Source organism: Cucurbita moschata, unplaced genomic scaffold (genome assembly GCF_002738365.1).
Source record: "Cucurbita moschata cultivar Rifu unplaced genomic scaffold, Cmos_1.0 Cmo_Scf00013, whole genome shotgun sequence".
Lineage (NCBI taxonomy): Eukaryota > Viridiplantae > Streptophyta > Magnoliopsida > Cucurbitales > Cucurbitaceae > Cucurbita > Cucurbita moschata.
This window is the reverse complement of record NW_019268529.1, coordinates 4,939,609-4,961,843: the sequence shown is the minus strand read 5'-3', so window position 1 is coordinate 4,961,843 and position 22,235 is coordinate 4,939,609. Positions and strand designations below refer to the sequence as shown.

Here is a 22,235-nt window from a genome sequence, read left to right as displayed (position 1 = left end):
CTAATTGTGGGCTTGAGCTGTTACACATAAGCTATGTACAACACACATAAATCAATACTCGTACTATCTTATAATATGAAACATCATAAACTTCTAGCCAAAATTTGAACTCAAAAGAAATACATTATCAAATAACGTTCGAGCAAAGGAAGAAACATGAATGAACCGATACTACATCTAAATAAAAAAATACATTATAAAATGACCTTCACCACGTTCATGTGAATGAGAACAAAGCATTCAAAAAGAACCAATGGAATGTTGAAGTTACCAAGTATCGAACACGAATTCTAAATCTTGATATGAATCCTGAAACATAGATGAGAAGTTGTTAGAGAGCATAGTATATGTGTGCATGGTTTGGTAGAGTGATATGGTGTTTTATAATAGTAACAATAGTAGTAAAGGGAAGATATTGATATTCTATTTGCCTTTTTAATGGTAAAGTAAATAAAAGGAAAGACCATATCGTGAGACTAAAAGCAAGAGAGAATTGAGACCAACTCAACATCATTACTTTATGCAAAGTGGAAACACCAATCACTGGGGAAAAGAGAATCTTCATCTTTGTCCAAAAAAATTATTGATCCTTGTCAACCAAACACTCACATTTAAATCGACAACTTTCTCGTTCATACGAAATGATCACTATCTAATATTAACAAGGAGCCGAAATGATCACTATCTAATATTAACAAGGAGCACCAAGTGCACCTTCTTCTTGATAGCTCAATCCTAATAACTTCATGATTAAGTGTACTTTGAAGAATTGTATATAAGTGAAAACAAAATATATTAAAATGACTTGTATTGATCTACAGAGATGGTCTTGACTATTAAGAAATGAGTACAACTCGTGTTAGTCTGTAGAGATAGTTTTCTCTTAAGAAACGAGGAATATGTAAAGAATAGTCAAAACCATCCGGTGTCGAATCCATATTCCAAATCTTATCCAAGTTTTGGACATGTAAATTTTGAAAGGGATTTCCCGAAAAGAATCATAACAATCACAGAGCAATCTATGATAGATTTAAGATCTGGAAGACATATAGTGAGCCCTTCCAAAGACATGCAGCAGGTCATAAACCAAGATCCTTCACAGTTCTTACACGTAAAGCAATTAAAATGGAGGTAATTATGGAACTTGGAGAAGGAAGGCATTAAACTTTGAACTCAGAACTGAAATGGTCTTGCCTTATATAGCACAGAAACCATTGGAAGATCAAAACCAACAGGTTTTTTTTTTGCTTTTTTTTCTTTTTTTTTTCTTTTTGATCGTATACAATGGTTCGAAAAATCGACAAGAGTTCACAATGGGAGCCGAGAACATCGAAGTAGCACCTCTACCATTTTTTCTGTACACAAACAAAACAAAAACAAAGCAAACTATATCAAGAAAGCGAGTACTCGCAGTCGAGCAAGCGTGAGAGAATCTCTTCGCAGCTTGGCCGTTCATTTGGTTCTGCCCAACAATCTGCAATCCAGACAGAAAACTTCATTAGTTCAACAAGAGCCTCACAAAACTTAAAATGTTTCCCACTGATCAACCTGATATAAGTCTGCCAAGGGGTCCTTCAGGAATCTCTAGGCGTGCTCCCTCGGTGCCAACAGCATAAACTACCTGGATGCCAAAAGGGTATACCAGTTAATCTCTTACTCATTCAAATAAAATGGGATTGCCACCAGATACAATTAAAGTTGATGGATTAAAAGTGTAGCAGATCGACGTACCCGCTCTTGTGGAACACCCTCCCACGGTCTACTTAGCGTGCATAGCTCCCACATAATGACCCCCAGGCTGAAAATATCACACTTTTCAGTGAAGGGTTCGTTTCGGAAGAGCTCGGGAGCCATCCATTCTGGAGTTCCTGCAGATGGAGACCCTCTTGCTGGAGCCTCAGTCAATACTCTTGAAAGTCCAAAATCACATATCTTGACAGTCCAATGCTTGTTCACTAGGCAATTTGCACTTTTTAGGTCCCGATGAGCTATTTTCATTCGATGTATGCACATCAAACCCCTTGAAAATCCAGCCAAATGTCCGGTTAGTAAAATGTATTATATTTTTCAGAGGGCACCATTTATTAGGTTTAGGTACTTTTTCAAGCACACTACTAGTTGCATCATCCAAAATCATCTGGGAAACAATAAGCGCTGACAAAAATTACACACTTTAACAGAATCTTATCTTTCTCCTTTACCCTTTAACTACTATATCATAATCCAGAGCAAGTCAGAAGCAAATCACTAGCAGAAAACTTCGAAGTCAAATTAGATTCTTAGACAATAACATTGCACAATCTCCCCAGGTTCCCCGGTGGGTCTAGTTCCATTATCCCTCGAACTCATAAGCTTTAAACCATAGTGCATATAGCCAGAGGAAAAGGAAAACCCTTCATTTACTAGGGTCAGCAAGGAAAAGAGTATATATCATGTTCCGTTATGAGCAAAACAAACCTGCATATGTCACGTAACATCTTTAGTCTTCTCCGCCAGCTTAGTTTTTTTTTCTGACCACTCAAATGGATCAAGGAATACAAGGAGCCCATTTCCATGTATTCACTGACCATTGACAATCGTGGCGGCTTTGTGCATGCACCCAGAAACAATAAAACTGCAGCAATATAAGCACCATTTGTAGTGAGACTTTGATTTTTAAAACGAAAGTAAAAGAACAAGAAAGAAAAGAAATCAATCAGATATTTATAAATTGCATCAAATAAGGTACCCCATACAAATCAGTATGTGCAATTTTACACGAAGAAAATACAGTGACACATGCAATCTAAAACAAAGAAAACACGGTGATGTTATAGTTTCCAACTAGAGGATAAGAAAGTACCATTAGGATGTCGAAGACGACTAGCAAGAAGAAACCCCATGCACAAATACAAAGAGAATGGAGTAAGATTAATGAAAGTCATTGGGAGATAGATTAAAAAGTTAGTGCGTCAAAAAAAAAAGGTACCTAAGAATTAATATCTCATTACAGAAGTCTTCAATGTTTTCAGGAGTTAGATCTTGCTCTAGGAAAACTTTGATCGCCACATCTGTTCCATTCCAAATGCCACGAAAAACTTCTCCAAAAAACCCTGGATATTGGCGAAGTAAGGGCCTCTCAATGCAATAAAAAAGAATATTTTGGGCCAAAAGTTTTCGAAGAATCTAATTGGAACATTAGATTTAGGACAAGAAATAGTAAGTGGCATGCTCAAAATATTGGAATTTTAGCCGACAACAGGATAAAATAAAATCATGCTCACCAATTCCAATACGGATTCCAACTGTGAGTTCTGAGTAATCAATGTTCCATTCTGGGTAAGGTAATAGTGGTTTGTCGTTCATGGAGAAAGATTCAAGAACTTTAGTCCATTTTGAGGCTAAATCATCATTCGCAAATGCCGAATGTTCACTTCTATCAGAGGTTTGACCCCTATACTCATGTGGCGATGTTGGTAATGATATTGCTCTTTGAGAACCCAATGGATCCTGAAAAGAAAATAAAGAAAAAATTCATTCACTGACAAAATCCATTTTTACTATTTAAGCAGTTCCAGAGAGTGTCAAAACGAACATGCCTCGTCATGATCACACAAAATGAAACCTCTATAAAATTTCTCCCCGATGCATAAATATTACCTTCTCTCTCGCATGATTCATTCTCATCGTATTTTCTAAATCATTCAACCTTCCTTTATTTGTTTACAAGTATTATTTTCGTTTATAATACCAATAGTATGACAAGTTCTAAACAATTGGAATCCTACAAATCCTGTTTTAATGATGAATGGTGAAGGCCGAGAAAAAAGCCCACCCAGATTTCAGTGGCTCCCACCACTCTCCTACAAGACCGAATACTGCAGTTACCTTCCTCACCCATGTCACCTCTCTAGTTAACAGCAGTCCTCCTTACAAACTCAACCCCACTGCCCAACTAACCATAACATGATTTTTGTGCCGAGATCATTCTACCCTCACAGTCCTTTTGATTCTCAGTATGCAAGCCCATAACGATGTCCTCACCCCTCCTTATGACGTAAGTAAGTAGAACTTATAGGAAGATCGTCATCGTAATATAACCTAAATAAATCCCAGAGAATAGATGAAATTTCAACGTGATGCCAGAAAGCAATATGACAATGAACATAAAAAAAGTCAGTCCTCAATTACCAGGACATATGAAACCTACATTTCTCCGAACATCTGAACTACTATTTCGTTCATTTGAAGGGTGGGAGAACGACCTGTCATCTGTTTGTCCTCTCAAAAGACGATTTTGCTTCATTGTTTCATTCATTGCTCGCACAGTCCTGAAATTGTCAAAGCAGAAAAGTGAACCATAGGCATAAAATTACAGAGTTCTGGTTGATTATGCCGTTTAATGATAAAATAACAATCATAAAACAACATACACACAATTACTGCACCAAGAACATTGGTAAAACTACACAAATAAATAAGGTCCTCATCCAATAATATATATATCTAGTATTGCATGCCATCCACCCAAGCAGAACAATGTCATTCAATAAAGTTGAGAGGAATACTAACAAGTGCAGGCTTGATAAATTTGAAGTTCAACAATCTAATTTGAATGATTTATTCAATAATCCTCGATTGAAAAAAGGTGATGGCACGGTGGCTTGAATGTGATACTAATGTTGGCTAAGAAGAACAAGGCAATGAAAAGCAAGGTTTTTTCAACATCAACATATTAAGGTAGAATTGCAAAGTTTGAATACCATTTAAAGGGAAACAAAGAAAGTAATGAGAAAAACAAAAGCAAAGATTGACCTCACGATATCATCACCAATCTCTGGAGTAATGCTGATGCTCCTTCTTCTTATTCGACGTGCTTCTGAAGTTGAAGCGCCATCTGATCTGTAGATAAATAAAAAAGAAAAATATTATTATCATAAATAATAATAGATAACATGATAATAGAAATAATGGGCGTTTCTATATGTAAACAGAAATACGCTATACAAAAACAAATAAACTAGTTTGAGGTACATGAATGAAGATAAAAACTGGCAGTGACCAAAACCAAAATCAAATCAGGTACACGCTATATGGGACCAAAACTGGCAGTGACCTGATGATAGTATAAAAGTTAGATAAGAGATAATCCAGTAATAATGAAGATAAATAAAAAATAAAAAATAAAAACCTTGAAGTAGAGACATCATCAGAAAAATCTCTGAAGACTTTCCTATCCCCACTAAGCATGGACCGGCCACGCGCCCGAAATGAAGGATGCTCTGGACTGCAGAACAAAAGGCAAATGAGCAACCGAACTGATATAGTAAAAGACCATGTTTCCTCAAACATTTTCAAGAGGGCATAAAAGAATACGCTCACAAACCAAATATTTCAAAGATTCACTGTTCCAGAGCTAATTTCAAATATGTAAAATTGAGCATAATGTACTTTTAAGCATTCAGATTCTCTTAATTGACAGGAAATATAAACAAAAAAAACTAACCAATTCTCTTTATTTTCAATCAAGACCCTCCCAAGGGCTACCTCCCAAAGTATTGGGTATAAACAGGACAAATATATAAACATAAACTACATGATCTTATTTACCTTAGGCCATAGCTCCACAGAACCTAAATTTACAAGCTTATGACCATCATGTCAGTTTAATTACATCTATCGTAAAACTATTGAGAAAGAGCCATCCTGAACAACATTTATAAAACTATACAGCATCAACCATTGTAAACCTGACGGCAGCCTTACTACGGTGGGTCAAAAAATATAGGTGATTAATAGAATTTATTTGAAAGGAATATACATTTTTAACACCTTTAAAAGATGGCCATATTATCCAAGAACAAGAATTCAAGAAATACCTTGAACTAGCAGTCCGCTGTTCAGCAATATCCTTTCTCCGACTACGTCGCCAAAATGCATTTGCAATGTTAGGTTCACTATGTGATAAACTGAGAGATTTGAAAAATAAGATACAATAACAGAAATCTCAGTGCATTTCTTGCATGTTTGCATCAGAAAGAAATTTTCGGGGAAACAAAAAGGAAACAGCTCTTTAGAAGTAATCAAGAAATAAATGGTTTTTGTAACTATATCATTTGTGACTGCTTATAGGAACAATTTTTTACCTCAGTTTGCTGTCAAGTGTTGTACTTGAACGCAACATCCAGTTGCGCAATTTAGGACCATATGCATTAGAAGCTGCATCAAATTTTCTGTGGAATTGAAGGCTCTCATCTTTTTCAACACTGTCCACAAAAAAAAAAAAAAAATGATAAACCTCAACAAGGAACAATAGAAAACATACATAAACCAAAAACTTAAAATTTTATATAAGATTGGAAATGTTGAGGAATCAAAGGTTTAACTTTTAAGCAACATCCCACCTGTCGGGATCAACTCTCTCTGAGAACCCATAAAGAGGACTATTAGGTTCCAGAGGTGAATCACAGGAGTCGTTTTCTGCAGAATCACTTTCCCCAGCAGCAGAAATATGAGTCATAAAAATTGCCTTAGTTGACCGAGGTAACAACTGGCCAGGAAATCGCATAAGATCAACGACTAGTTCCACAGAATTCAACACAACTGTCACAGACATATGCTTGTATGAGTCCACGCACCCAATAGCCCCCTCATTTGGCAAGCCCTGAACAAAATAAAAAAAGTGAATGAGGGAATATCAGGATGGCGTTTGACAAGCAGATAACTCTATTCTGTCGTCACCCTCTGAAAACAAAAATCAAACGATAACTCACAAATAGAAAATGGGGGGAATTATAGGAAGGAACAACCTACTTCAATAAATAAAATCAAGTTCTAAGCTTACCACCATGAGACGGCTTTCGAGCCCTACTGTGTCTGCCAGAGACTTAAATAAGATGGCTCTTGGACGGCATGAACCAAATTTTATTTGTCCAAGTAATTGAATGCCTCTATCGTCAAACAAGTGGGAGGTTTCTTCTACAGCGGCTTTTGCTGGACTTTCTAAAATTGGTCGTTTATAAAAGTCAGAAACCTGAAAAGGTGGAATCAGAAACAGGAATAACCACCTGTCAGTAATCAAGAAAAAGAAAAACAAGACTCCATCGAGAGACATAAGAAATGCCTTAAGAAAAGGTTAATGACATCGAGTTTGAAAGAAATTAATTTTTCCTTTACTAAAAAGAAACTGCAAGATAAAGGGTCCTGCACCAATACAATCTATCTTAATCGCTACTATAAACAGTTAGCTAAACAAATTAGGAAACCCTTACAGAAAGAGTAAATTGCTACAGCTAGAAAGTTACAATTGGCAGGGTAGCAATTCTGCAAAAGTTAGCAGTTAATCCACATGCGATCAAGTAACAAATGGTTTCTAACTGGGTAAAATACTAGACACCGAAGGATAGAGTAAATTAGGTTAGAATAAATTATCCATGATGCTACAAAATCAATTTCAGGTTGGAGACCCGTGAATACCTATTAAAAAATTTCCTTGTTTTCATGCCAATAAGTTGGTTCCAAATGTTAGAGGATTGAATCAACAACATTTAATCCACAAGTTGACACATTCTGAACCACAGAGATTAAACACTAACTATTTTGAACTTGGAATAAAAATATTAGGGGTCTAGTTCAGATTTTTCCATTAATCAGCATCTTCAGATAACCTCATTGTAGATGTTTTCAACAACTGAAATATCATTACCAATTTTTTAAGGGAAATCCAATGAAGTTCAATGGAGAAACAGTTGCAAATTTTAGATAGGGGGGTATTAGCAAGAAACATGACTGCTCCTCACCAGTCCTGCGATCTTCTTGATAATTGCGGCTGGATTTGAACTCAATCCTTTAACCAGTGTCAAGATCAGTTGCTTCAGCATAGAAAGCTTTTTATCTTTCTCCGTCTCCACAAGAATAACATCGTTTTTGTAACCTTCGGCCTCCAAAGCACGAAGCTCATCCAGCGAAGGAATATTGTGAAACTGCTCTTTTAGCCTTTTGTCCTGTAAATTGATTATAGAACTCAATTAGGCTCTAGTTTGTTGAACAAAGTTATAAGATGAAAATTATTATCATAAATAACAGCAGGTGCCAAAAACTACAGCAAATGTCAATACTAAAATTTAAGTATTAGATGGAAAAAAAAATATTGCTGAAAATGTATGCATTTAATTAATGATTGTATAAATAAGAAAAACATGATGCAAGATCCATCAGAATCACATAATTTCTCCAGTGAAAGTGAAATAAAATAGCAAAAGTTAATTTACTGGACTGAAAAACTTGAATGGGAAGAACACGGTACCGGAATAACAGAATAGAAACCATCTGGAATTGGTTCACAAAGCATTCCAGTACGCCAGAGAATTTGAGATGCTCTTTGAGGCGACAACAACGCATCTTGGTCAGAATTGATGAGCTCTTCCTTTTCACTTACAGTATCTTCCCGAGGGCCCAAAGAAACAGATCCAAATTTCTCCACGAAATCAGAAGACCACCAGGTAGCATTGGAAGGCCCTTGCTCTGATTGTGCAACATCATCTCGCTGATCCTCCATGCCTTTAAATGTTTCGAATATAAAACCATTTCACCGAGTACCTCCCTACCCCATATAAAGGTCTAATCGAACTTACAGATATCCTCAGTCAACAAAACGACTGATATCAACACCTTAAGCTCCTCGCAATATCTTCAAGCTGGAGGGCATAATACCCGAGAAACAGGAGCGTCAAAATCTTTGGCCATAAGCACTACAGGGAACAAAAATAGAAGGGATCATTAACAAGGTCATGTTTTCACAATAAATCATAGATCCCAGTAAAACAAAACAAGACGCAAGACCCACAAATATCCTGATGTCTAATCGTCAAAGTCAAAATTTCGCATCCCCTTTCAAACCAAAAAAGTCCCCCCTCTACATACACAGAAATAACCCTGAGAATCTAGAAATACCCATTTCGCAATAGCCTAAAAAGTACAAGAAGATAATCAATCACGCACCTCGCGAACAACAAACCACAAAATATGAATTAACTCCAAACCCTCGACACAAGAACTGTTCGATTCATCGTAATTTTTTGAGACCTTTATTTAAATCAACAGCTTCAATTTAAAGAAACCCAAACAAGGAAACAAATTGGAAACGCTGAACCTATCCTATGTATGACGTCAAGAAATTCAACATAAAAAAAAAAAAAGAAATCAGACCGCAAAGACCCTCGGTCCGAATAAATAAAAAACAAAGACTTCCAGAAGCAAAGCGGAATCGGGAATTTACTTAGTAAGACGACCACATAAAAAAAAAACATTAAAAAAATCTAAAAGGAACATAATAACACAGTATCGAAACTGAGGAGGGGAAATGGAGCATGTATGAAACCCAACATTGCAATCAAGGACCATCCCACATTCCCACAATTAAGAAACGTAAATAAAACGTAGAAAAACAGAATTCAAAGGGCTCTCGCCATGGAAATGAAGTAAGAAAGGGCAGCAAGTAAGGGAAATCGAGAAGAAGGGTTATTACCAGGAGCGGATCCAAGCCATTTGAATCATGATCCCGTGGGAGGGAGAGAGCGCATTAAAATCGGAGCATCGGGAAGCGTAGAGATTGGAGGATAGAGCAAGAGAGGGAGAAGGGATTTGATCGACGAAGAAAGCGATGGAGTCTGTTTCTCTCTCTAAGAGCAGAGAGAGAGAAGAGAGATAGGAATGGAGATGGTGAATCACGTGCAATGGAAGAAATGAAAGGCTCTCTCCCTCCGGGACGCCTCTCTCCGACAGCCAGCTGGCGCACGGGGCGGCTCTGCCCCCTCCTTCCTCCGCGTGAATCCTTTTAATTTCCCTCTTTTTTTCCCCTTTTTTTCTTTTATTTACTCCATTTTCAATTAATTTTGTGGTCATAAAACTTTAAATTTCTATTTATCCATTTTTAATTTAAAATTTATTTCACTCCTTAAAAATCTTTTATTTTATTTTATTTTTTAAAATAATATTTTATAAGCCAATTTTATAATTTAAACCGACGGCCGTGATTAAGTCAATGGAGTTATTTTCAATGCATCCTGTCCACACGTGGGTTCTTTTTTAATTTCCCATTTATTATTATTTTTATTCTAAAACGTCCTATTAAGTATTAACTATTTATATAGTTTATGAATACATAATATTTTATTAGATACTTCTAATCTCATTATTAATTATTAATGACTTTGGTGGAATATGGCTTACCATTTTTAAGTGTTTTTTTTATTATAAGATAATTCAAATATAACTGAATTTAAATATATTTTTTAATATGGAATAAGTTTAGATATTTATGGAAATGGAATATAATGTATGACTTTATGTATATTATTTTTGGTAATGAGTTTGGTGGCTATAAATTCAAATAATTTAAATAAATATAATAGTCAAAATTATATTTTTTTTTAATTATTTTAAATAAAATTATGAAGTGACGTTCAAAATAATGATGTGACGTTCCAAATGTTGTATTATTTATGCTTTATTGAATGAAGTTTGAATTCAAACATGTTCAATTCAAATTAAAATGACGTAAAGTAGACATTTAATATATTCAAATAAATAAATAAATAGTTTTATAATTTCGGGTTTATTATTCAAAGGATTAAATTAAATGGTGTGAAATCGAGGAGTAAAATAAATATTTCAAAAAATTATAGGTACCGTCACAAAAATAAAAATTTGGATGATCGGGTGCAACAATTAGTCCCCGTAGAAATGGGCTATGCGTTTTTCAAATTTATGTTTCCTATTCATATGACCTATTGACCCGAATAATTATGGCTACCAACTCAAATGGTGAGAGTTGAATTGGGTCGGAAAAATTAGGTTTAGTTTACCCGTTAGATTTCTTTTTAATAGGGTCCAGAACCCAACAGTACCTTATTTTTAAAATTATTATGAAAATTTAAAATATTTTATGTTTGTAACCTATATTACTAATGCATTGTGACTTGTGAATGGTATGAAATTTTAGTAAACAAATGCGATATGTATTGTGAATAAGTACATTTTTTAATAATTAAAAAAATAAAAACTCAACGACTCAACCCAACTCGAGTTGAATTAGATTGTAAACCATATTCAAGTCGTTCGTGTCATCCATCCGACCAACCTAAAATTGCTAATATTATCTCAAGTGAATGGTAAACTTTAGACATATATGCTACAAATATTTAGGTAACGTCAATATGTGACATTGCCAGTGACATATATGTCTTATTGGGTGGACAGTTTTATTTTATTTTAAATGTTAATGGACCAATAGAGAAATTTTCTTTCTTCTACGATACTAATCAAGGGTAGGAGGCTCCCGACCGAGACAAGTACTTAACTATATAAATTGGGCCGTCGAAACCCGACTAAAAGCACTCGTTAAAAAGTATTCATACCCTATCACGAGCCATATCAATCTTTATATAATATATATATTTAGTAGAAATTAATTTGAACATAATTAAATAAAATATCACTAATTTAATATTTGAAATTTTTTTATCATCAATATCATAAAATATTAAAAATTAAACGTTTTAGCAAATTTAAAAATTAAGAACGAGATTATTACTAAAATTAAAAATTTTGGTTTTTTTAACCTAAAATATGAACTTATCAAGCCTACGTGGACGCAATCATGACCCCACACGCTTACTTGGCATCCAAATGAAGAAGAAAATTTAAGATTTTTCTTCAAAAAAATATCTTGATATTAATATAAAATATTAACCTTTTTTTTTTTTTACTAAAAAAATTAGTTTCTTAACTGACAGATGAATATAAGAAGAAATGAGAAATGGAAATGGAAACTACGAGAGGAGAGTGACGGCTATGCTTCTGCATGGAATGGACGGCTGCTCATAATTCGACATAAACTTCCATGATCTCAACCCTGAAGCAAATCCCCAGATCACGAAGAAACCCCTGTTTTGATCTGCAATAGGAAAAGAAGCCCTGTTTTGCTCTGTAAACGCGAGTAATTTAGCTCTCCGCCGCGCACACAAGTTTATTCTTAATACCCACCTCTCCTGTTCTTCATTTCTTCACTGATTTTCACTTTATGGTTTCGATTCTTCAGAAACATGATTCGTCTTCGTTTCTGGGTCGATCGTGTTTTTGTTCTGATTGATGGGTATCTCTTGTTTTGGTGTTGTTCTTGAAAATTATTGGGTTCTGTTGGAATTTTTGATGTTCTTGTTCTGTTTATGCTTCTATGGATTTTGGATTCATTGTGTCTTGCTGCTGATATACAGAGCTTTGTTTATGGCTCTTGAAATGGGTATCGATTTTTTAGGTTTTACGTTGAATTTCAATATTCTTGATATTGTACTGTTCTGAGAAATCTGTTTGGTTTCTGAGAAAGTGATGGAAAACAAGAATTGATTGAGATTTCTTCATGTTCATCTTGTTTTGATTGAACTGATTGGATGATAGTGGAAAATTCTGAAAATGTTTACATTATTAGAGGTTAAATTCAGTTTGTAAGTATAATCATTTGTGTTGTTGTTCTTGTTGTTCTATGTAATTCCCACTTCCTGTTTTGATTTGATTCATTCTGTCCATGTTTGATCTCTTGTTTCTCAATGCTGCTGGATTTGGATTGATTTTTCATTGATCATCCCTTCCCTACAATGCAGTATTGTTCATTTGGAGCTGAAGAATCTGATGGGGAGCAAGCAATTGGATTTAAATCAGCCGTTTCTGTCGGTGAGGCGTGTTTCATCGATCGAAACATCATCGAAAGCGAACGAGCTAGCGAGAACGGATAATCGCTGGCTGCATCTTCCTGTCTACAAGTCTGAATTGAAATCTGGGCCGGTATCGAATCCGGGGAGTGTTCCTTTTGTATGGGAGCATTCCCCAGGAAAGCCCAAGGATGGTAGAGAATCACAAACCATAGGTTTGATACCGTGTTCGGCTGCCCCGACACAACCTCCAGGGACGTCTTCAGATTCAAATCATCTTTGTAGCACAGGAGGAGGAGATGATTACCATTCTCATAAAAGCATTGTTAGATTTATGTCCTTGAGGGAGACGTTTGAGAGGGATTCAAGTTTTGATTCGGACAACAATGGTGACGGTGACGGTGACAAGACTTATCTCGAAGCAAACGACACCCTTTCGAGATCTAAGTCATTCTCGATGAACTGTAGTGAAACTGGTTCGAGTGGATTGGATGGTGGTGATGTTAAGCCATCAGGAACGTTCTTAAAAGATCAGCAAACTCATGAGCTCATGATGGGAAGATTCCTGCCTGCTGCCAAGGCATTGGCTTCAGAAACATCTCAAGTTGTTCATCATAGGAAGAAAAATGTTCAAAGAGTGCAGCAGAGAGAAGCAAGGAAAATTGTAGAAATCGATATCGAGCACGGAGTAAATTCGCTTCCAACGACATTGCCATTGAATTACGCTCCTCCGAATACTCACGACGAAGAAACTAGCAAAGATGAAGATATTGATCTTGATGAACCTGAATACTCAGCTACTAAAGCTCGTCGGTTCCTCGCTCGTTTTTGCTTGAGTGGTTCCTTTGGCCTTCGGCATCATCGAGTTCCCGGGATGAGAAGGCAACGCTCTGCAGCAGCTTGTGGAGTTCATTTGGATTCTTCTCCTCGACATGTCCAGCCTTCAAAGGTTGAAGGTGAGACCAAAAGCTTGAGCTCTACAAGTATGGAGTCTAGTGGTTCATGTTCGTCTTGTTCCGATGCAAACTCAAACCCGAATGCTACAGTATTAGGAAGCCTTCATCATGAAAAATCAAGTCAAGAAGCAATCTCAGATGATTCTTCTCAGGACTTTGTGTCGTTCACAAGTTCAGAAGCTTCTAACAAAGTGCCAAAGGGATCACATGTTGAACAGAACACTAAAGGCCATAACCATTGTCATGAAGCCTCGGCTCGGGGAAGAACCGATCTCGCAAGCGCTCGTTGCAGAAAAAGTTCTGTGCCCATTTCTTCACAACGTGAGCTTTCTCCTCCTCTACCGAGATCCCCATCGGAGTCTTGGCTTAAGCGCACGTTGTCCACCATTGTCTTGAAACTCGACTCGACATGACGACGCAGTCTACTCTGGCTGCTCACAAACAAGGTAAAACATTGTATTTCTGGAATTGGTCATCAAGATCACAATTGTTCATGATCTTCAGCCACTTCGTCATAAAGGAAAAAGGAAAGAATTCAACAACTTAGGTTGATTGTAAATATTTTCTGCAATAAAAATATATTTCTTGTTGCGAGAAAATGCACCTAACTTTCACATGCTATTAACGATAAATTTGTTTGATCGAGGTTTGCAAAAAGGAAAGAAAATGCACGATGTGGTGCTTACCTCACCAACGGGTCGATACATCCCCCTTAGGAGGCTGACTGTAGCTTTGGTTCGGGAATGACCTATCAATCATTGGTGGATCTTTCCTTTAACCGGTCACAGAGCTCTCAACTGAGTTATTTAGGTCATGCAATTTCATATGAGGAGGTTTCGATTCAAAAGTTAGAAAATTTATATAGTGCGGGTTAACCTCTCTCGTTCGGTGAAAGGGAAGGGTTCATACTTCAATCTTATCCAGTCTTCTGCTATCGATCTTCCCTTTGGGAACAGTAACTTAAGCTATTAGGTGTAGGCGCTTTCCATAGGTGGAATCTTCGAGTTCTTCCTATTTGACCCGCACTTTATATACACTAACAATTTAGAGTTAGAGGCTGCCTAAGTGGAAGTAGAGGAAAAAAACTTGCTTGGGCTTATGTCGAGGAGGAGGAGAAGAAAATACGGCTAAGAAATTCATCAACACAGCTCGTAACTTCGAGAGAAGGGGTGCCTCCTTACAGGGGAATCATAGTAACGAGTCTTAGACGACAAGGGGTGCCTGTTACCAAAACCACAGTCTCTGTGACCCAATTCCCTCTCATTTCCTTAGCTCTCGGTTTGAATCGGTTTTGTTCCTTCTTGAGTTGACTTTTTTTTGGTCCAAATTCCATAGAGAGTATTGCTAAAGTATATTTCATTACTAATTTCCTTTTCTTTTTCAAAAAGTCTTTTTAAGTCTTTTTTTTTTCTCGAGAATTATTGAAAGTAAAATATCAATAAAACCTACACTAATAATTACTTTAAAATGAAGTAATAAATTATATTAATTTAATTATTGTAAAAAAAAAAAAAAAAGAGACAAAAATTATGGGAAAGTGTCCATAAGCATTTATGATCAGGTAGTTAGGTGTATTACGGCTTAGTTTAATTGTCATAAATTATTAATTATGCATAAAGTCGTCACCTAATTTGCCTTAAAAGTCAAAATTATATATGCATTATTATTGTATTTATATATTTTTTCTTAAATTAATAAAAATACTCGTAACCCTTTTACTATTATAAAAAAATTTAAAAAAATTAATTATTATCATTATATATAAATGTTTTAATGTTATTTTGAGAAAAAGTGTGTGAATGGTATTTTCTTTTTAATTATTCTCCTTATTTTTTAATTAAAAAATTTGTCTAACTCATTAAAAAATATATTTCCAAAGTATGTTATATACATTTTCCAAAATAAAATGTATTTTCTCAACTTGAGTTTAAAAAATTATTCATAGATCATATGATAGTAGTTTAATTGGGTTTGATTAGGTCAATAACAATAACTTGTCCAAATCTCCTATCATTAACTATTGATCAAGACTTTTTGGTCTCCTTAATTTGATAAAATATATCTTTTAAGCTATTTTGTCCATAAAAATGATTTTTAAAAAAAAAAAAACCTCGAATGGAACCGAACAATAACAGGTTGAACGAGGTACAAAAACACTTAACTCACATGTCTGTCAGTTTTCGTCTCGATTTGTCTCCAGACTACATCCTACTAAGGAAATCATTACTTGAACCTCCATGTCTAAGATTCTGATAGCATGTTTTGTCTTCTGTCATACCCACTTGCAGATATTATCTTATTTAGCCTTTTCGTTTCGAGCTTCCCTTAAGGTCTTAAAACACGTTTGTTAGGGAGAAGTTTCTACACCCATATAAGAAATGTTTCGTTCACCTCTCCAATCGATGTGGGATCTGACACGTTTAACCATGAAGTTTCTGTAATTAAGAAACGAAAAAAGAATATGCATTTTGTTAATATAAGTTAAGCATTTTTTGATCACGTTTATTCAGTCTTTCATGTAATAATTTAATGGAGAGGAAAATTCACATGAAATTTAACCTAAGCCTTGTTTAGCAAGAAAAGTGACGCCATTACTAAGAATTAATGGATATTTTCTAGGAAGCTTCATCTACGATGTGAGGCAGTCAATATAAATGCAGGCTGTGTGTACAAATTTATAAACCCAGAAAATGGGCAGGCCAATTCTTGCTGCTGCCGGCGGCGGCGGCGGCTTCCAAGATGTCACCTTGGTGAGCTCCGGCGGGCTGTTTTTGCTTTCAGCCATCCTTCTATCTATCTCTCTCGTATCAATGATCATATTTGCTTGCGGCAACTCTAATGACCCTAAAAGAAAGGACGGCGGTGGAGGTTGCGGTGGTGGCGGTGATGGTGGCGGAGGTGGGGGCTGTGGTGGAGGCTGCGGTGGCTGTGGAGGTTGATGTTGATGTCGATGTCGATGTTGAAGTCTACGTTTCAGTCTATATTATATATATTATATGGGCGTGTAATTAACTTAATTTGTATTAATTTTATGTACACAATAATTTAAGATTTGGTTTCTAATTACAAATATCAAAACGAGTTTAGCTTAGATCTCTGCTTAATTTTTACCTAAATCATGTTCGATTAGCGAAGAAAAACCTAGCTAAATATACGACGAAGTTACAAAAAGGAGAAAAAAAAGTATACATGACACAAATTCTTCGCAGAGTTGGTCACAACCATGTCAAAATCATGACATCTCACACTTAGAAAAGTAAGACCATGATGATGGACGTTATTTTAAATAAGTTGACTTACAACGGTGATATTGTCTCAAACAAACCAATCCTTGTTGTCGCCCGTAGTGGCTTCAGAGATGTTAGCTCCAACAAGCTATTTTCGATTTATGTGATTCTCGTAGCCATCTCTCATATCAACGGTCATATTTTCTTGTGGTGATCGGTGACATGAGTAATTCGAATAGAGTCCATGACTCAACCCAACCTAACCTAACCTTCTATTTTCAAGTTGGTTTGGATTGGGTTGAAAAAAATTATACTTATCTACTGTACATACTACATCAATAACTAAAATCTCATAAAATTCAAAATACAAAACTTTTACCATTCAAAATGCATTACTAATATCGATAAATTGGTTGAGCTCTCGGTTGGACTGTAACCCTATTTTTAAGTTTACCTGACTAAAAAAAAGTCTAACTCGCAAACGGAACCAAAATTTATAATTTTCCACCGAACCAAAAAAAAAAAAATCTAACCCAGTCCAACGTTTATGGTTTGAGTGAGGTAATCCAAGTTGGTCTGTTATTAAGTCATATGATCTAATACCCCGACAAACCAAGTTTGTACCCCAAACGTCAACTTAGAATTAATCCAAATGGGCTAATATATATATATTCATGTACTTGGTTGTCAGTGTCCACATGAATAACTTAATGTTTAGTTGCTTTAGCATTTGAAATTGAACCAAAGTTTGTTTGGAATAATCTATAAATACCAACTTATAACGAAACCATCATGTAAAAATAAAATATAATAAAATGGGAAGGCCTGTTCTTGCCTCCCATGACGGCGGCCTTGAAGATGTCGCCGTCGTCAGCTCCGGCGGCTTCTTTTTACTTTCCGCCATCTTTATGTCAATCTCTTTCATATTAATGATCGTTGTTGCTGGTATGAACTCCGATGATTCTCAAAAGAAAGCAGACGTGGCAGCTGGAGGCGGAGATTGTGGCTGTGCTGCCTGTTCTGGCTGTGTCGACTGCTACGGCAGCGGTGGTTGTGACGGCTTTGGCGGAGGCTGTTTTTAGTATTGTGCTTATTTTGATTCATGTAATTTTTACCAAATAAAAGACAATGTTATGCAATGTTCTTATAGTTTCAATGATTTTAGACCGGCTAGTTCGGTTCGATTTCAAAATAGGTCTTGTGAAATCCCATCTCGGTTGGGGAGGATAACGAAATACCCTTTATAAGAATGCGAAAACCTTTCCCCGATGTGTTTTAAAAACCTTGAGGGAAAGCCCGTAAGGAAAAAAGCCCAAAGAGGACAATATCTGCTAGTGGTGACCATAGGTCGTTACAGTTCTACTCAATTTGATCCGGTTCAACTCATTTTCGATCTAGTTTAGTGCATTCTAAGTTAGTTTTCCTTCTATTTTAGCTCGTTCATGGGGTTCTCGAATTGTTTTGAGTAGGTCAATTCGTTCCGATTCAATGTTGGGATATAGAGCATGCTGACTATTGATAATAAATATCTAGTAGAGATATATGGTAGATATTCATATATAGTAAACCGAAACCCATATATGTACTCATTTTCTGTATGCTATCTCGTGTACATATTTGAAGTCATCAATATAAATCTTTAGCCAATATTTCTTATTGCATTCTATCTCTCCTGTTTTTTGTGCTCATGTAGATCGAGTATGTGTTATTGTGCAATCCTAACGTTCAACTCGTTTTCGGTCGAGTTTAGTGCATTCTAAGTTGGTTTTCCTTCTATTTTATAGCTCGTTCATGGGTTTTTCTCGTTGTTTTGAGTAGGTCAGCTCTTTGAGAGATCTTAAAATTTTACTAAAACAAGATTAACATGATTCGATCCTTTTTTAAAAATTACAAAATTGCATTTTGAAACATGGAAAATCGAAAATGAAGAAATATTAATGTAAAATTTTTGCATTAAGAAAAAAAAAATGAAGATGAGAGGACACAAGTACTTACAAGATCTCACTCCTATGCCTTATAATTTTGCATGGTCAGATCCTAAGTACTCAGCCCATGATGTTTGTTTACAATCTTCATCTTCATGTTGTCTTGGTGAAGAGCTAGACAATGATAGAGAAAGTACTGTATTGATCTCTTCTTCTTTCTTATCCTCCTCGTTCATCGCCATCCCGACACCATCTTCAAAGCTATTGCGTAAACTCAACCGTAGCTGCAAATTCCAAACACGAAATCTTATTAACATAATGTTCGAAGTTAAGCTGTAACGGCCTAAATCCATCGCTAGCAGATATTGTCCTCTTTACGCTTACCCTTTCAGGCTTTAAAATGCGTCTACTAGGGAAAGGTTTCCACACCCTTGTAAAGGGTATTTCGTTCTCCTCCCCAACAAAGGTGGGATATCACAATTCACCCCCTTTAGGGCCCAACGTCCTCGCTGGCACTTGTTTCTTTCTCTAATCGATGTGGGACCCTTGTCAAATCAACCCCCCTTTGGGGCCAGTATCCTTACTAGCACACCACTTGGTGTCTACCCCATTTGGGGAACAGCCTCCTCACTGGCACATAGTCCGGTGTCTGGCTCTGATACCATTTGTAACGGCCCAAATCCACCACTAGCAGATATTGTCCTCTTTGGGCTTTCCCTTTCGGGCTTCCCCTCAAGACTTTGCATGTCTACTAGGGAAAGGTTTCCACACCCTTATAAAGGGTATTTTGTTCTCCTCCCAACCAAAGTGAGATATTACATAAGTGCTTGAAACGTGAGCTCGAGATAACTTTTAAAGACAATTTTAAACCAAATGCACTCAAAGAAACAAACTTACATCGGTCGAGGGACGGTCGGGCTCCATAGGGACGTGGGAGGAGGGCGTTGGAGGGTGAAGAAGATCGTGATCGAAGCTTCCGAGTTTATTGGAGGGTCGAAAGTGATCTTTTTGGGTAGTAACATTGTTGTTGTTGTTATTGATACGAAAATGGTGTCTAGAAATGAGCTCATGGGGTGGCCATTTCTTGTCCTCAAGGAAGCGGCTTGGCCTAATGGGTGTGGTTCTTGATATTGCATTAGCCACTTCATAGATATGAGAGGTCATCAAGTTGCTACCCATTTGAAAGGGAGGTGGCCGCTCGTTACATAACTTCTCCATCTTTGAATTCTCCGTTCTCCATGGATTAGAACTTGGCCTCATTGCCAATGGATCTATTGCTTCCCATTCTCCAAACCTACACAAAATACTCTATTAGGGTTTTTTTTCTCGTCGCAATCCTTCCACAAAAATTTGATTATGATCGTAACCGTCTCTCCAGCTTAAGAGTTTCACCGTCTCGACACTTACAGTTTAAAAGTGAACATTTTCATTAAGATATGCACGGTTTTAAAAGAAAGTGAATTCAATACAGAGATATCTGTTTAACACGTCGGTACTTTTTATATATATATAAAAGTATAGAATACTATGAAATTTGAGTTCTTAGAACATTATTATTATATTTTTGCTTATAAAATATTATTGAATTTATCAAGATGTTTAATATTTTTAATTGAAATTATATCGAAAGATGGAAATCGTCGGTAAAATAATTTTTTTAAAAAAATATAAAAATATGAGAAAAATTCTCGGTTAAGAATCGGATCCCTACAAAAGATTTCTGTCTAAATCTTCAGAAAAATAAATAGAAAATTTCACGAGAATAAAGATTGAAATAGGAGGCAGGGACGGGAACAGAGAAGGCTTCTCCATCCCGATAGACATCTCTAGCTCGGAAACGACCGATTAGAGAGAGTATGTTAACGTTTAACGGGTTAATGAAAATTACCTGGAAGGGTTAGGGGTTAGGAGATGGGGTCTGAAGTGTCCATGGTGATGGTGATGGTGATTCAATCTTTGGTACATTTGCACAATGTGATTTCTTCCAAACATTGTCTGAGACAAAACTGCACATTATAATAACATATCAAAATCATTGTTCATAAAAACTCAGTAATTTAGAACCAAACAAAAAAACATATTATTAAAACATATTTTTCCACGAAAACCTAAGAGAATCCCAGCTAGCTAGCTGGCCACTGATTAGAAACTCTTACCTTGTCCAGACTCATCCAGCTTCTTACTTCGATACATCTGCATTCACAAACCCAACATTTAAATCCATAATAATTGCTATCGATATTCATCGACTCTCGAGAAAAAAAAGTAGAAGAACGGGATCTATTATGAAACGTATAATACATTACAGACAATGATCATTACGCTCCAATTTAAACCAAAATACTTAATACTATAAAATTTCTACTCCGAACACATGCAATGGGAATGTCGACAGTCAAGTAAAATTCAATCTACGGAATAATTTGATCTATGAATAGCATCGTCATCATCGTGGTAAAGGAAGGGAGAAGTTATAAGCGTCTATATGGTAAAATCGATATATGTAAATGCATGGATACCTGCAAATGACTCTTTACATGGGCAATGCTGAGCCCTCTTACATTCATCAACTGAAGAACCAACTTTGGAGTTGCTCCTGAAAATTATCAATTCAATTTCACCAAATCAGCTCGACGTTTTATCGTTTTTCGACCATAAAACTCGAAAATAAATACAGGTTTGATAACAATTTAGTTTTTTAGTTCGACAAACATAACTTTCAAAAAATCAAATATTTATCAAACGGGTTCAAAACATCTGTTTAAATAGGTCAAGAATTCGAACTCGATCTTACGTTCTTGTCCGCCGAGTCGTTCAACGGCGTTTACGAAGGCAAGATGAAGATCAGGAGTCCAACGAAGCCTAGGCATTTTGGACCTTGAATATTTTCTAACACCGCCACTTCTTCTCTGATCCTCTTCTTCTTTCTCCTCCTCCAAGCTTCCATTGTTGCTGCTCGAGTTCTCTTCATCAATGGCTGTGGCTTCCTCGTTCAAATCAAACCCATTTATCATCATTACTTTCACTTCCTCTTCAGATTTTCCTGAAAAAAAAAAAAAAATCAAACTAGAATTTGCTTAAATCTTTAAGAACATAAAACCCTAGAAACAACTAGCTAACATGAAACTTTTCAAACCAAATTTAAGCTTAAAAAACGATCAAAACAACAAACAAGATCAAATTTTGAAACAAACCCAGATGAGATTTTCATGATTTCTCTAAAGATTCGTCCATCAAAAGATCCACCGACAACAAAAAAGTTGAAAAATTAAGCCATGAAAAGATGAACTTGAAGAGATCCAAATGAAAGAAACTCACCAGCTGATGGATACAGATTGAGACACCCTTTAATGTCTGTGAATCATATTGGTTAGAGAGAGAAGATTTGGAAATGTTGAATGAAAGTTGTGGGTAGAGAGAGTGACAAACAAATACCAAAAT

General features: G+C 36.0%; 3 protein-coding genes across 8 annotated transcripts; 1 reads left to right on the top strand and 2 right to left on the bottom strand.

Moving 5' to 3' along the window:
- Positions 1-1,025: 1,025 nt before the first annotated feature.
- On the bottom strand, positions 1,026-9,756 carry LOC111451150 (serine/threonine-protein kinase EDR1-like). 4 transcript variants are annotated; one of them, XM_023091453.1, is made up of 18 exons: positions 9,506-9,755; positions 8,613-8,729; positions 8,285-8,538; positions 7,779-7,982; positions 6,824-7,012; positions 6,384-6,643; positions 6,126-6,245; positions 5,859-5,948; positions 5,171-5,266; positions 4,795-4,881; positions 4,190-4,310; positions 3,264-3,489; positions 2,969-3,092; positions 2,843-2,862; positions 2,458-2,614; positions 1,732-2,020; positions 1,549-1,621; positions 1,026-1,474 (listed from the first exon to the last, which is right to left on the bottom strand). In XM_023091453.1, exons 3-18 carry the CDS (start codon positions 8,534-8,536, stop codon positions 1,392-1,394), a joined length of 2,391 nt encoding a protein of 796 aa, XP_022947221.1. In that variant the 5' UTR covers positions 8,537-8,538; positions 8,613-8,729; positions 9,506-9,755; the 3' UTR covers positions 1,026-1,391. The 4 variants fall into 4 exon arrangements, with proteins under 4 accessions (XP_022947221.1, XP_022947222.1, XP_022947219.1 ...); XM_023091454.1 differs by having other exon boundaries at positions 5,859-5,900; positions 8,285-8,729; positions 9,506-9,756; XM_023091451.1 differs by having other exon boundaries at positions 8,285-8,729; positions 9,506-9,754.
- A 2,045-nt stretch (positions 9,757-11,801) lies between these two features.
- LOC111451153 lies at positions 11,802-14,241 on the top strand. Of its 2 annotated transcripts, none has more exons than XM_023091458.1 (2): positions 11,802-11,977; positions 12,639-14,241. In XM_023091458.1, the coding sequence occupies exon 2, from the start codon at positions 12,667-12,669 to the stop codon at positions 14,053-14,055; it is 1,389 nt and encodes a 462-aa protein (XP_022947226.1). In that variant the 5' UTR covers positions 11,802-11,977; positions 12,639-12,666; the 3' UTR covers positions 14,056-14,241. The 2 variants fall into 2 exon arrangements, with proteins under 2 accessions (XP_022947226.1, XP_022947225.1); XM_023091457.1 differs by having other exon boundaries at positions 11,802-12,005.
- Positions 14,242-18,830: 4,589 nt separating this feature from the next.
- LOC111451155 lies at positions 18,831-22,235 on the bottom strand. Of its 2 annotated transcripts, none has more exons than XM_023091462.1 (7): positions 22,113-22,235; positions 21,589-21,837; positions 21,314-21,390; positions 20,951-20,987; positions 20,683-20,800; positions 19,692-20,088; positions 18,831-19,078 (listed from the first exon to the last, which is right to left on the bottom strand). In XM_023091462.1, exons 2-7 carry the CDS (start codon positions 21,809-21,811, stop codon positions 18,884-18,886), a joined length of 1,047 nt encoding a protein of 348 aa, XP_022947230.1. In that variant the 5' UTR covers positions 21,812-21,837; positions 22,113-22,235; the 3' UTR covers positions 18,831-18,883. The 2 variants fall into 2 exon arrangements, with proteins under 2 accessions (XP_022947230.1, XP_022947231.1); XM_023091463.1 differs by lacking the exon at positions 22,113-22,235 and adding an exon at positions 21,989-22,083.